This window comes from Pelodiscus sinensis, chromosome 5, assembly GCF_049634645.1.
Source record: "Pelodiscus sinensis isolate JC-2024 chromosome 5, ASM4963464v1, whole genome shotgun sequence".
Lineage (NCBI taxonomy): Eukaryota > Metazoa > Chordata > Testudines > Trionychidae > Pelodiscus > Pelodiscus sinensis.
Window position 1 is genome coordinate 35,292,725 of NC_134715.1, and position 15,504 is coordinate 35,308,228.

At 39.7% G+C, this 15,504-nt stretch overlaps 1 protein-coding gene and 1 long non-coding RNA gene across 3 annotated transcripts in view; one reads left to right on the forward strand and one right to left on the reverse strand.

The window, feature by feature from the left end:
- SEC24D (SEC24 homolog D, COPII component) overlaps window positions 1-15,504 on the reverse strand; it is a 100,834-nt gene that overhangs the window by 5,699 nt on the left and 79,631 nt on the right. Inside the window, exons 14-20 of the mRNA XM_006112609.2 lie at window positions 13,172-13,288; window positions 11,840-12,010; window positions 10,796-10,892; window positions 9,863-10,008; window positions 6,288-6,426; window positions 5,173-5,291; window positions 2,144-2,323 (exon numbers count right to left, since the gene is read on the reverse strand). Of these exons, the coding sequence (XP_006112671.2) occupies window positions 2,144-2,323; window positions 5,173-5,291; window positions 6,288-6,426; window positions 9,863-10,008; window positions 10,796-10,892; window positions 11,840-12,010; window positions 13,172-13,288 (969 nt within the window). The remainder of the gene's footprint in view (window positions 1-2,143; window positions 2,324-5,172; window positions 5,292-6,287; window positions 6,427-9,862; window positions 10,009-10,795; window positions 10,893-11,839; window positions 12,011-13,171; window positions 13,289-15,504) is intronic.
- On the forward strand, window positions 12,559-13,349 carry LOC142829570 (uncharacterized). Of its 2 annotated transcripts, none has more exons than XR_012904094.1 (2): window positions 12,559-12,846; window positions 13,220-13,349. It is a non-coding gene; the product is annotated as an uncharacterized LOC142829570 (long non-coding RNA). The 2 variants fall into 2 exon arrangements; XR_012904093.1 differs by having other exon boundaries at window positions 12,559-12,843.

A 15,504-nucleotide genomic window follows, 5' to 3' on the forward strand; every position in this document is an offset into this window, starting at 1 on the left:
AGCAGCCAGTGTAGACAGCTGGCAAGTTTTTCTGGAAAAGCAGCTGGTTTTCCAGAAAAACTTGCCAGTCTAGACACAGCCAAAGAGTTTGCTAGACTACTCTTGTACTATATTGATGTGCCTTGCTGTCTAATCAGAGACATCGGGGTTGCACAATTTTGACTGGAATTTAGTTAACAATCCTGTCAATGATTTGCAAGCAAAGTACTCAGCTCATTGTTCTCATAGTTGTACTGCCTCTGCAAAGCTGGCAGTGGTAAAAACTTAATCACTGATGCAAGCAGACAACTTTGATTTAAGGATGTTAAATTATGTTAAATCGATTACTCGATAAGAGGGGAAAACTACAGGAGTTAACCCTGCTCTTTAAATGTATTAAGAGCTTATTCTCTGCTTGTGCTCGGTCCCTCACTATGCCTCCCCCTCAGCACTGTCTTCGTGGGGGAAGGGGCAAACTGACTTAAGCCGGCTCCCCCCACCCCTTACTGTCTCTGATAGAGGCAACAGGGGTGGGGGAAGCCACTAGTCAAGTCACTAGTTGACTAGTCACTTACATCCCTACTTTGAATACACTAAGGCTACATCTAGACGGCCATGATTTTCCGGAAATGCTTTTAAGGGAAAACTTTTCCGTTAAAAGCATTTTCGGAACAGAGCGTCTAGATTGGCCACGGACGCTTTTCCGCAAAAGCATTTCTTGCGGAAAAGCGTCTGTGGCCAATCTAGAGGCACTTTTGCGCAAAAAAGCCCCGATCGCCATTTTCGCGATCGGGGCTTTTTTGCGGAAAACAAATCTGAGCTGTCTACACTGGCCCTTTTGCGCAAAAGGGACTTTTGCATGAATGGGAGCAGCATAGTATTTCCGCAAAAAAGCACTGATTTCTTACAGTAGGAAGTCAGTGCTTTTGCGGAAATTCAAGTGGCCAGTGTAGACAGCTGGCAAGATTTTCTGGAAAAACTGGCCAGTCTAGACACAGCCCTGGAGTATTGTGTCCAGTTCTGAGTCGCCCACTATAGAAAGGACTGGAGAGGGCAACCAAAATGATTAGGGGGCTGAAGCACATGACTTACGAGGAAAGGCTCAGGGGTTTGTATAGTCTGCAGAAGAGAAGAGTGAGGGGGGATTTGATAGCAGCCTTCAATTTCCTGAAGGGAGGTTCCAAAGAGGATGGAGAGAGGCTGTTCTCAGTAGTGACAGATGGCAGAACAAAGAGCAATGGTCTCAAGTTACAGTGGGGGAGGTCTAGGTTGGATATTAGGAAAAACTATTTCACTAGGAGGGTGGTGAAGCACTAGAATGGGTTACCTAGGGAAGAAATGGGATCTCCATCCCTAGAGGTTTTTAAGTTTGTTTGACAAAGCTCTGGCTGGGTTGATTTAGTTGGGATTGGTCCTGCCTTGGGCAGGGGGCTGGACTTGATGACCTTCTGAGGTCTCTTCCAGCTCTATGATCCTATGTGACAAAGTGGGTCTTTGTCCACAAAAGCTTATGCTCCAATAAATCTGTTAGTCTATAAGGTGCCACAGGACTTCTCGTTGTTTATGAAGATTCAGACTAACACGGCTACCCCTCTGATACTTCTGCTCATGCCAATTATTTCTGAAAGACAGAACTTCCTGTGCATAAGTGGACTATAGTCATCTTTTACTACCTCTAATTCAGGAATTCTTTAAAATTCCAATAAAACTGTTAATTAACAATGTAAGCATCATTTAATACTGAATTAGAAAAAAACAACATGAAGAAAACAATTCAGCAAGGTTAGCACAATATTGAGCAAAACAAAAGCATCCACTCTTTGCCCCAAATGTCTAGATAGTTTGTTAAAGTGATTATATCTGTGTATATGCAGTCTCATTGTCCTCAGTTGCTGTGGAGTTATTTTTTCTGGTTAGTAACTTTCTCAAGTCATTTTCAGACTGAAATTTCAATCTGCTTGATCAGCTGAAGACTACATGTAGCAACAAAAGCAAGACAGTACCTCTACAACATGGAAACACTCAATACAAAACAAACACTTTGTGCACATACACATAGTCAGATAATTTAATTCTGCATGTCTGAGCCAAGAATCACTTTTACTGAAACCCCATAAAAACAGTTTCCCCACTAGAAAAAAATTCACTATTAATGTATACTTACAATTGGAAGAAGCTGTGGATAGAACAACAACTGGGTATCAGCAACATCCATAGACATGACCAACTGCCTATGATAAGCTCTTTCATCTGTTGGAATTTCTGGTCTGCCAACTAGCACACAGTTTTTTAATAAACAATTAATATAAACTGGCAGCACCTTCATCGCATCAGGAAGGATAAGCTGAAAGATAAAGATCTTTATTTAATATACTCAATGGATTGAATTTCTAAGCTTCTCCTAAACAATCTTTTACCATTTATTTTTAAGATATTTTAATTATGAAATAATTAGTGTTATTTTAGCTGACTCAGGACTATCTGAAGCAGCTGCTTGCAAAGAAATCGCAAAGATAAGTATTTAGAGTCAGTAATTAAGCACTAACAAAATGCAGAAGTTACTTGAGCTTCTTCCTCTCCCAGTTTTGTAAGAGAATGATGGAGAATGATATTACGTCAATAGTAAACAGACCAGCACCTGAAGGCATAATGAGAGCAGAACGTCATTCTAATGTGCACATAGGGTACGTCTAGACTACATGCCGCTGTCACCAGAGCTCTTTGTTGGCTGTCGCTGATCAGCTCTTTGTTGGCTCAGCGCGGCAGCCATGTAAATTTAAATGAAGCAGCGATTATTTAAATCGCCGCTTCATTTTACTATGTATGGTAGCCTAATCTACATGCCTCTAGACGTACCCTTAGACATAGGGATGTTAAAGTTACTGTAATTGACTAGTCGATAACTGGGGGGGGGGGGGCTCAGTGGGGTTAGCTTCCTGCCAACTCTTAATACATTTAAAAAGCAGAGGTGCAACATCTGTGACTGGACGCAAGCAGGGAATCAACTGATTCCCGGCTGGCACTGGGTCTCCACTACTCCTCTGCCTCACCTGCCCCCCGCAAAGACGGTGCTGGGGGAGGGGGGTGAACCAATTTTTAAACCGGTTCTCCCCAGCACTAGCTCCTCTTCGCCCTCCCCCGCCCCCAGACTGATAGAGGCAGCAAGGGGGGAGGGGAAGTGAGTAGTCGCTTACATCCCTATTTGAGCACAGAATGCAACATCTTGGTGTACCAGTATAAAAATGGTGGAAGAAAATTGTCACAACCATATATGCCAAAGGATACAAGATCAAGAACACATATTCCTGTGCATCCAAAAATATAATTTATGCTATCATGTGTCGAAAGTGTCCGTCTGCTATGTACGTTGGACAAACATCTCAGACACTTCGCCAAAGGATTAATGCCCACAAAACAGATATTAGGCAGGATCACAAAGAAAAAACAGTTTCTTACCATTTCAACCAGAAAGGACATTGTCTCAATGACTTGAGTACCTGCATCCTGCTTCAAAGACCTTTTCACACCACACTTGAAAGAGAATCCTCTGAACTGTCATTCATGCTTAAATTTCACACTTTACACTTTGTTTAAACCTAAGACATTAATTATCTTACCCATTACAAAGACAGCTTCCCCAATTATCACCTCTAATATCATTAGCTCACAGACATTTACCTTCCCCCCCCTCCATCCCCCTTCTGTTCTGAAATTTGATTTGTCCTTTTCATGTGTGTTCATTTTTTTTAAATTGTATCCTTTGGTATATATGGTTGTGACAATTTTCTTCCACTATTTGATCTGAGGAAGTGGGTCTGGCCCACGAAAGCTCATCATCTAATAAACCATCTTGTTAGTCTTTAAAGTGCTACATAGTCCTGTATTTTATTCAGTATGAAAATGTGATGCTCACAATAAAACATCAGCCTGTTGTAAATCAACTTAAAACAATTAACATTTAAAATGCCAGTGTGGTTACAAATATCCTTTATGCTTGAATGGGCACCGAGTAACTTAACAAAATAAACTAACAATTATAATTTTATTACTCAGTATAATCATCACTCCAATAAATTGCTGGGTTCCTCTTCAAGGAAGGAAAAAAAAGATGTTAATTATGTAATGGAAATAATGTAAAATATCCTTCTTTAGATGGGAAAACTGAGGCACAGAGCTATTAAGTGACTTGCCTAAGGTCACCCAATAGGCCAGTGGGGGCACCAGGAACAGAATCCAGCTCTTGAATCCCCACTCCTATGCCTATTCAAGTAGATCACACTGTAAAGGCATAAATATCCTAAAGGTATTATTATACAGAAAAGGCATTTAAAGCAAACCAACATGCCACAGGTGTCCTGACTAATCACTACTTTACCTTCAGAGTAGACCACCATGCAGTATTGTGAAAAGTATGAGTCTTCTTTTTACAAGTTAAAGTAGCATTTCATTTAATCTGGATTCAATTCCAGAGTGTGGCTGGTTACTACACTGGTACTAACCCCCTGGTGGAAACTACAAACAAGATACAAGGATTTGCGGAAAGCCCTTTTAGACTAGTTGCTCCTTGGCTGGCAATATTAAAGAACATCCAAACTAGAGAATGCACTTCCCTCCTCATCTACATATTGCTCTATAGTTAGCATATTTGCTAAATACATAATGACATGGGGAGAGATGGGCTTTCCCTACAAAGAGCTGTTCTTCAGTTCTGGGAAAGGTATTTAGTGCCTCACAGCTAATACAAGGTCAAATAGAATTTAACAAGTATTCTAATGGATCATTCAAGATAGTATGGTCCATTAGCACCTCTGTAGTCATAGGACAAAAAGTAGGGTTAGTGTGTTACAAAGTGTGATCTGAGGAAGTGGGTCTGGCCCACGAAAGCTCATCATCTAATAAACCATCTTGTTAGTCTTAAAGTGCTACATTGTCCTGCACTTTGCTTCATCTACCCCAGACTAACACGGCTACATTTCTATCACTAAAATATGATAGTGAGAAATACCAGTGCACTTTCATAACTCTTCTTATAATCAATCACTGCTTTTCTTTAAAAAAAAGAAATTATTCAGGATGAAAGGAAATTAAACCTTGCTCTGAAATTTTCATCTGACATCACAGCTGTTGTAATGCAAGTTATTTAACTCTAGTACAAACTCCAATATGGAGCATTTTCCTTGGACTGCATTTTACCTGGCTTACTGTAGATGGGGTGGCACAATTCTTTCTGTAACATGCCAGCATACGAGCAGTCTGATTCACCAGGATCTCTCTGACTGTCTTCAAGGGCTGGCTTAAAATGGCTTTGAAAGCTGCAATTACAAAATAAAGGAAAAGGTCATCCTAAAGCAGTGGTCTCCAACCTTCTTACACCTAAGATTTTTGTTTTAAATTAAAGGGCAACCAAGGATCCCATTCCTTCCCTGAAGTCCTGCCCCACTCACTCTCCCCATTCTTCACTCACTTTTACCAGGCTGAGCCAGGGGTTTGGGAGGGAGTATGGCCTGGAGCTGAGGACTCTGGAAAAGCATTTGGGTGCAGGGGGGCTATTGGGAGCTGTCTGCGGGAGGGGTGGCCAGGGCTGGAGTAGGGGGTATGAAGTGCAGGCTCTGGGAGAAGGTTTAAGATGTCAGCTCCCAGCTATGGTAGCAGTGAAGCAGGGCTGCTGCTAAGCCCCACATCCTCCCGAAAGAGGCCAATGCACCCCTGTGGCTGGCATATACTCCGCATGCTGCCTCTCTCTTCAGGCACTGCCCCCTGCAGCTCCCATTGGCAACAGTTCCCCATTCACAGCCAATGGGAGCTGCAGGGGCAATGCTTGCAGAGCCCTGTGGAGAAACCTCCTGGCCTCCCTTTGGACCACATGTTGGCCACTTCAGGTGCAGGGTAGGGTCAGGGAAGACAGGAAGCCTGCTTTAGCAACCCCACTCCACCACCAGTCTCCAGGATTCAACAATAAATCATGCTTGATCACTTGCTGACTACTGTTCTAAATTAGACGTAAAACCTGCATACAATGTTAAAGAAAGTCACATTGCTTCTGCAGCTATTTTAAATTAGTATCTGTTTCAGCTGCCTGACTTTCAAATAAATCAGTACTATACAAACTTTGTCTAAGTATATTCCAGATACAAACAACTCTGCTTCTTGAAAAACATACAGTCTTGAATCTCTTCTGTATTGTATGCTGATGTAAATCCATTGATTTCACTGACTTCAGTTTTTCAGCGTAAGTTAGAGGAGAATCATGTTTCCTATGTATAATTTTTTTTTCTAAAGCAAAAATAAGTGGGAGTTCATAAATGTACCTGATTTAGCAAAAAAGTTTATAAGTGCATCAGTTTCACAACTCTTGTAGAGATCTGCTAACTGGGAACTACAGTTTAAGCCAATATTGTGTACGCGGAGTCGTCTTTGCCCACTTATCGAAGTGTAAAGTACAGCAAACTGCAATGATAAGAACAGTTTTAGTTTTCACTACAGTTTACTTTAATGGATTTTTTAATTTTATACTAACTGGTCTTCACAATTCCAACAGGCAACAACAATGACAGATGCTGTATGTGAGGATGGACTAGCTACTTTCATCAGATATTAATGAGCTATAGGAACAATTTCCTCAACAGTCACAATGTAAAGACATAGATATATAAACCCATCAAAGAAACAATTCATCTCAAAATTTACACAGCAACAACATGAGTGATTAAAAAACTTGCTGGTCTCAGTGCCACAGACAGATGACATCATTGGAAAACAGCAAGAACTGGCAGCAACTTTGTTTTAAAAAGTCACAAGATTTTAGCCGTTTAAATTTTGAAAAACTTTATTAAAGAAAACAGTTCAGCAAGTAAATGTAAATGAACACACAGTCCACACAATAGGGAGAAAACTATCTAACAACTATTCAACACAACACGTTATTGCTGTCATCACATAATAAAAATAAAGGGAGGAAGGAAAAGAATATGAAGAAAAGATTAATAACGCAGTCGCATAAAGTTAAGCTGTATTCGAGAGTTTTTTATCATTGCACTAGAATCCAATTTTATTTTGTTTAAATGTGGCACTAGTATTTAGGGAAACTGATATAAAATAAGAAAGGAATTGAGAACAGGATTTCTTTTTGTCAGACATATTTCCTGAACCATATTCATCTAAATATTGTACCCAGTAATGCTTTTCGCAATCTGAATGAAATTGTCATTGTTTTATTATTGATGGGCCTGATCCAAAGCCCTCTAAAATAAATAGAAAAAGTGCATTGACTTCAGTGTGCCTTGATCAGACCTTTAATGAACAACTCCCATTTGAAATGGAGATGTTAAAATTACTCTACAAGGAATGTACATCCAATGTCAATATTGTACTATGCCCTAGGAAATGATTTCACACATACCAAGGCCTGTTATGTTTTATGAACTGCATTTACCCAAGGATTAACTACTGAATCATACATTAGATTTCTAGGAGCTTGACAGAAGAAAGAGCAAAAAAATAACAGTTTAGGTAATTTTGTGGCTTAGCTTCGAAGATCATAATCTATCATTTTCTGGGGGTTAAAAAGAAAAGTCATGAATAAGCAGTTATAACTGGTGACAATTACTCATTGAGAGATGCATCCTTCTAAGGCATGTAACTATCAAAGTCATCACTAATAACTTTAACAGCAGAAAATTCTGAACCCTAATCAATCTTTAAATTTAAATTTCCAAGAATATCCCCATTTTATTGGGAACACCTGTTAACTTTGGTTCTAAACCATGAGCATTGATGACATCAGCCTTGGTTAGCAGAGCACTCAAAACTATTTAATTTCTTGTGCATTAGATGTGCATCCATGCTCCCCCACTACTTCCATGAATGCCTGTAGATCCAGGTAAGGAAGAGGCCTTGTCTGGCAAGGCGGTGGAGTTGAACAGGAGTGTTAGACTACATAAAAAGAAACGCAACAAAACTCCCCCAATTCAACTTGAAGTACAACCTCACATATTACAGTTTCCACCTCTGTGCTATAGAACTTCTTGTGAGCAGGAGAGGGGCTTCTCCAGGAGTTGTGATGCAGGCAGTTGTGAGCTTGGGCAAGAGGTTTCCATGTGGTTGCCCAAAGCTTGTGGATCCTGGGAGAAGAGCTCTCCAGGCACTGGAGAGGAGCTCTGTGCCTCTTCTCCAGAGGAAGTGTAGGACCAAACCTTACCCTTGCCAACAGAGAAATAGCAAAGAAACTGAAGAGTTTATTGAATTAAGTTGGCCCAATGTTTGTATATGTTCACAGATAAGCCTAGTTGCTGATTGTTAATAATGGTTTCCACATAAAAATTGAATTACATTGAGTTAGAGAGACGATAAACTACACATGCAATAGAGAGTACTTCTATACGGATTTTTTTAAGAATGAGAAATATTTTTAAAAATAAACCCTAAAGTTATTTTATAAACTTTTCTAAAAAATCCGTAATTAAAATAATCTAGCTTTCACACAAAGTAATCTGAATCTACAGAAATGTTTACCTCTTTAGTACTGAAACACGTAGAAGTGAGTAGGGTGTTGGCACAACAATGAATTCACACCTTGAATTTCATGTCTAGGATTCACACAAGCTGAAGTCAAACATGAAATGGATTTCAGAAGTTTCAACTGAGTCCCCAATTGTGCCCAATACAACTATGAGGCAAGTCAACATATTGGGAAGTGTTTGCATAAATGTTGCACTGGCAGAAGTTTATGGGGAACTTAATTCCCTGGCTTTATGTGGCCAGCTAGTCACAGTGTCATTTACAGCCAGATTCTACCTTCTCTACTTATGGTGAACAGGATCTCATTCCATGAATCGCCCTCTACCCAGCTATAAAACGGAGATGCTGCTTACCTACCTCAAAGAAGAGTTGTGGGACTTAAGTACTTTGAGATCCTCAGATGGAAGAGGTGCACTCTATTAATATCAATAGAAGATTTAGCTGGCATTTTGGGTGCCCCTCATCAATGGAGTGCAGTTTGCTCCATTCTCCACTCTGGCTGGGGAGCCAGGGGGCAGATGAACCTGGACTGCTCCAGCCAGGGGATATGCACCCCTCCCAGTTTTTTTTGTTCTTCATTTAAATCATTTCCCTGGGGTGGGGCTGGGATGAGGGGTTCAGTATGCAGGCTGCCCCAGTGAGAGAAGACTACCCCAGCCCTCTCTCATTGTAGTAGCTTGGGGCCAAGTAAGAAGTGCTTCTTATGGCCACTACAGCTCCAGCATGTGCCTGGACTGGGGCAGTCCAAGTTCATCTGCCTCCTAGTTCCCCAGTTAGAGAAGCAACAGAGCAAACTGCACTTTCCTCTTGCTCCCTGACAAGTGGAAACAGCCAGCCATGTCCCCCTATTAATTGGAATGGGGGAGCTGCAGGCTTTCTACCGCTTCGCCATCCCTAAAGGGTGCCTGGGGAGTAGAAGGCCAGGGTCTGGGGCAGTCCCAGAGGGAGGGCACAGACAGTCCCTTTCACCTGCCTGGTGATTGTCTCTTTTCTGTATGGTATATTATGCATCCCTATATGAATCTGAGGGTGTGTGCACAAACCAACCATGACTTTGCTTTAAGTTAAGATAAGAGGATACCAAATATGGTGGGCCTAGCTCTTACAATTTAGGAGTTCTTGGACAGACAGACAAACACAATTATATAGCAGATTACTACTACTTTGTTGTTCATTAAAGCATGCCTCTGAACCTTAATTGGCAGCACATCCCTGGCAAGACAGCACTGAGTTTGTACAAGATAAGTTATTCCTGACTCAAGTCAATACTCTACACCCATGCCATGAGTGGGAGGTATTTTATTATTACTGAAAAATAAATCCTGCACGTTATTTAATGAAAGGACACAGAACTAACATTTGTTACCTGAATTAAGGCTCCAGTGTCTTCATTTAATTTGTCATCGTGCTTGAACTCCACGGTTATTGCTTTGTCGCAGTCTATTGCTGCCATCTCCACATCTGTGGTGTTGTTCATGTAAATGGCACCAAAGAAGTCAGTAGCCCTGAAACCTGGAGTCCGATAAAACATAATTTACTTTGATTTGTCATTTGCAAGTGATGTGGCTTTGTGACCCATTATTTATTGATGTTCAATATGCTCTGCAGGAAGGGAGAGGAACTATTTTTTCAATCATTCTCAGAGTGACTTTAACATCTGGGAAGCCTCAAGTACTCTAGTAGTTGGCCACTTCTGTTTTCACTGCCAAAAAGAGGCATGGTAACAGAAGACACTCTCCATCTGGCAGTTGAGCCAGAGCAAAGGACGAGCTGTTGCAGAACTGGTCCTGTGTTTCAAGATCCACAGAAAAGTTTGTGCTCCTCTGGATACCTGACCTGTTTAAAGCTGGCCCTGGAATCCCTATATTTGTAGGAAAAATTATTTGAAAAAACAAGTTTTTGACTACAACAGAGGATTTTACAAAGCCTGGGAACGAGTGGGTATACACCAGTTGATAGAAGTGATTTACAGAAACACTACCTCTGGAGATACGTGTACTATGAGCAAAACCCGCATTTGTATATGCAGATTAATTTCATACACAAGCAGAACTCTGCATATTCAAATGTAAAAGCGTATACTCTTCACACACTGCTTTCTAGCGAAGTGCCCCTCAAGGTATAAAATAATACACGGCATCATAGAAAGAACCTGTACAAAATTTCCAACATGCTATTATTTAAAATACTATGATCTGTTAGTTCTCAACAATCCTATTCTTCAGGAACTAATGAATATGATGCCATAAAACTGAAATGTGCACTCAAGTTAATTCTCATCCAAAAGGGTGGGTGTTACCTGTACTTGTGCGAACCCTCATGATTGCATCAAATCCTGTTCTTTTTTCTATGTCCTTTCTGAGGTCACTCAGAAATTGGGGACCATCGGAATGTACCTAAAAACACAAATCAAAACCAAAGTTGACATCTACCACTGGATGGCAGCAAAGAGTCAAAAAATGCCATACAGTCTTTAAAATACCGTATTCTGTTAAATGGGCGTGTATATAAAATATTATCCTCTTTAAAATGAGCCATCTGCAATATTCTGCATTTCACTTTTGCACAGAAATGAGAATGTGCAAGATTCATCCAGTTCAATAGCAAAAATTCTACAATCTTGAACATTTAGAATTCCTCTACTCCCAAAAGGGATACCACAGGATGCATTCCATCGACTATTACTGAGCTGCTGCACTGATATTCCCTTTGTGGACAACCGGTGTCATTTCAAAGCCCCAGACAGGACTGTTTGCACTTTGTATGTTTTCTTGCTTGTTTTGACAAGAAACAACCCCACAAATATTCAAATCATTTTGTGCACAGAGAAAATCCTCTCTTGCCTACAGAAATTCTCAAATATGGCTCCCCTCTACACAGAAATGAATTTCACCCTATAAGCAACATTACTGGAAAGCCGTGACTCCTGCGGATGTTTGGAAATACGCAAAACTTTTTGAATATATGATTAGATTCTCATTTGTTTCCAAAGGCTGTCCCATTTCCTTTTGGATAGAAGTATTTGTTTGTGATGTTCAACAGTAATTGCTGCATCTGCTTATAAGTCAATGAATTCAAATGTCTTAATGTAGTTAGGTAAGCAGGATTTATTTTAAGTTAGTAACCAGCTGGTTTCAGAGATTGAAGAGACTGAAGTTTTTCAAAGCCTTTGAGTTAGACTTCTCATTTCCAAGTTTTGCATTCTGTCCACTAGGGGAAACACACAGTCTCTCCAGCGTCACTCATTTTTTTATGCTAGAGTAGGAGGTACACCTTTATAATGGAAAGAAAACAGTAAATTCCTAGCAACTCTCTGGCAATTAAAGAATCTGTTAGAACTAACCTGAAAATTGTTGTATTTGTAAAGAGTTCCTCCAGTGTACATTGTGACAAGACCCATCGAGGCTACATCCACATACTGGTTTGGGAAGAGGAATAGATTCACGCAGCAGCCATTAGCCACACAATCTCTGGCCAGGGACTCATAGAAATTCACCTGAGGCTGGAAAAGTATCTGCAGAGAATTTAAAATTTTGGTAATTTCTCGCTGGACATAGCTCAAGCTATTGTTGATAATGTTAACAATTCAGCTGTCTACATGAAAATTAAAAATGATGGAATGAAAACTGCTAGAGACCCTAATTTAGCCTTCAGCTGCATATACCCAACTCCCACTGAAATCAGTGGCGACTTTATGCATGTAGCAGAGCAAAATTTAGTTCTCAATTTATAGCTAAGTACAGGCCCTGGAATATGAGGGGGATATTAACCAGCACAGAGGGCAGTTTTGCTAAGGCATCTGGTGGCACAACCAAAACTTGCGTGGAGACCAACTTTTGTTGGAAGGAGTGGAAATGTGAGCGTTAAATGGGGGTGAGAATGGAAAGGATACACAGTTGGGTGTTGGTGCATGTGTCACTGTGAAAGAAGAGCATGGCTGTGGTCTGGTCATGGGAGAAGCAAGGTGTCTGTCACTGAGGAATGCAAGACCCAGCTTTGTTCCTCTGCTTCTTGATGGCTTTTTTTGGAGGGGGGGGGGGAGGAAGGAGGCAAGAAGACTGAAGAAATGCTACTTCCTTGCCTGTCTCTTAAATGAACAAATGAACTTGGAATCTTAATACATAGCACATTCCTTTTCTGTTGCTTGGGAAGCCTGACTCATAATGGTGGAAACCTTTGAATCTCAGAGCCTACCAAACTGTGTGATTCTAGGACATGTAAGAACTCATTACACTGGTACAGGTGGCACCGATGTTCAACTGTTAAGATAAAGAATTAGGCCATCACTTCTAAAACCCATGCCAGCCACCAGCTCATCATCTGTGCTCTAGGAAACAGGCTCAAAATGTAGTGAGAACTTAATTTTATAAGTTTCTAGAGAACAAAGCATTGAGGTGACACAGTAACTAAAATTCCTAGTTAAAAGGAATGGCCTTTTCACTTGTATGGGCTTCATTTATTTGGTGGAGTGGGGTGATTTAGGGTAGTATCACTTTGTTGCTGACTTAAAATTAACATTAATGTGTGCTAGGTAGATCAAAAGTACTCATACAAACTTCATAAACTTAAATCATTAATACACCGTTACTGAAATTCAACCCATTATTTGAAGAAATCTAACAAAAATCATTGCAATTTTCTTCTCAATTCATTTTAAGCTATAAATAGACAATACCTTCTCTTTATCTGTATTGACCAGTTTTTTGTCATCTCTATTTTTCAGCTTCCCTGGTGCTTCAGCAGTTGGCAACGAAGAATGGAAGATAAACAACTTTCCAGCACATTCTGCTGCCTGTTACAAAGACACCATAACAACCTTTTATTCTGCTGCTGGTAAAAACAATTGAACCTAATTTTCATACATTTGTGTGTCTTAAATGCCAGTGTAAACTTTTCCCTAAATCCTCATAAGCTCAATAGTCCATTTGTTTAGACACTGAACTCTTCATGGCACAAAAATCCCCAAAGAAAATCACTGGGCATTTAATATCCATAAATAGATTCATCTAACAGAGAAGGTCTGGTGATATATTTTGTTACAGTAATTTCCACACAGAAATCTAGTCTCAGGGGACAAAATTAACAGTACATCCCAGACTGCTGTCAATGTAATGTTCATGTGTTAAATAGAAGGTGTCACTGAAATATAAATGTTAAATAACCAGGTTAAATAAAGGATAAACAGATAGTTGCAAGTCTGTAGTCATTATGTATGAGTGTGTCTCTCTGAAGTCAGAATTACGTGTGAACAAATACAGAAGAATTGGACCTCCTCTCATTTCTTTTTGAATAAATATCAATGAAAGTTAGGCATATAAATCTGGAAAGGTTTTTGTTGAAAATAATTAACTTCAAATTTAAATCATATGATGCATGGAATGAGATTTTTCTTTCTTCTTGGATCACTGTGAGTATCCACTGTGAATGTACAGGCTGTAGTCAAGGAATCTTTAAAAGGTCTGCAAATAATAGCCAAACTTTGCTCATGGAATACCTTAATATTTGACTAAAGCTTAACAGTTAGGCTAAAAGAAGGGTTCCTATGATCTTCCAGACTTTTAAAGATTCTTTGTATTCATTCTACATGTTTATTATTTATCCTGCAAGCCAGAAAAAATACCTTGTGCTATCCAGACATGGCAGACACACAAAGTGGGGACAGAAACAGGAGAGAGGCCAGGGATCTCCAGTTTTAAACCTTTCCCTCCAAAGGCTCTTCCAATGGTGGGGGAGACACACAGCTGTCCTGATGCTTTTGTTGATGGGGATGAGAAGAAGAACTGGAAGGAAACTGCAAGTTTAAAATGTGCAGTTTCCATTTTCCTCTGATGTAATAAACACCATTACTTATAATAAATGATTGGAATTTAATATCTTTACCACCTTGAACCAACACCACACGATCCATCGTCTATAGCCAAGCCCTTCGATACAACCGCATCTGCTCTAATCCCACTGACAGAGACCAGAAGCTTCAGGATCTCTACCAAGCATTTATAAACCTAAACTACCCACCCGGAGAAATAAAAAAGCAATGGACACTGAAATTGGAAAAAAAACAAAACAAAAACAAAATAACCCTTCTCAGGTGGCCCTTACAATTCTAGCTAGATGCACATAAGTTGCAGGGGATCAATATGGGCTATATGTGTACACAGAAGACCACTGGGTCAGATCCTCAGGTAGTGAAAGTTAGCAAAGCCATGCTTGCTTCAATGAAGCGATGCTGATTTACATCAGCTGAGGATCTGGCTCTCTTTCTCCAAGTCCATTAATTCAGCATCTAGCATATGTGGTAAGTTTTAAGAAAATGACTTTATACCATACCCAGGAATTTGGAAGTTCTTTATATTCTTTAACTAACTCACCATTGCCATCACAGGTCTGCCACAATTTGATCTGCTTATGAAGATAGCGAATAACATTCTTAGTAGAATCTAACAACTGCTGTCCTGCTTGCTGATAGTAATTATTAAAATAATCACACTAAGTGAAAAGAATAGGTGGCAAAAGTGTGATGTTACAGATACAGGAACACAAAGGAAAACAGTCAGCTTGGTTAATGGGGTGACTTGCAGAATAAACGTACATAAGACGTTTCCAGGTGGGTCCAGATTGAATTCATTACTAGGTTTCTAATTTTCTTGTGTCAGTACCTGCTAGATATTTGTTTCCATCACTTATGGCAGATGTCTATTTACCATTTTTCTAAATTTTTATACATAAATGTGTACTTTTTTTGTAAAATTTCTGAATAAAATTAATTCAGTGCACGAGCCACTTTTCAGTTTTTATTTAAGAATAAGAACAAATTAATTCTTTGGGGAAATGCTTGATGGAAAAGTCAAAACTAATAGTGTCTACACACGTATTTAAAATTTCTTCCTGGAATTAAGGAATGAGGTAAAAACAATTATATTCAATTTTTTACTTGAAAATTTAATAAAATGTTCTACTTATTAACAGCTCCAGATTGCCAGCACAGTCAGTTTATGTCCTTAATTCCCA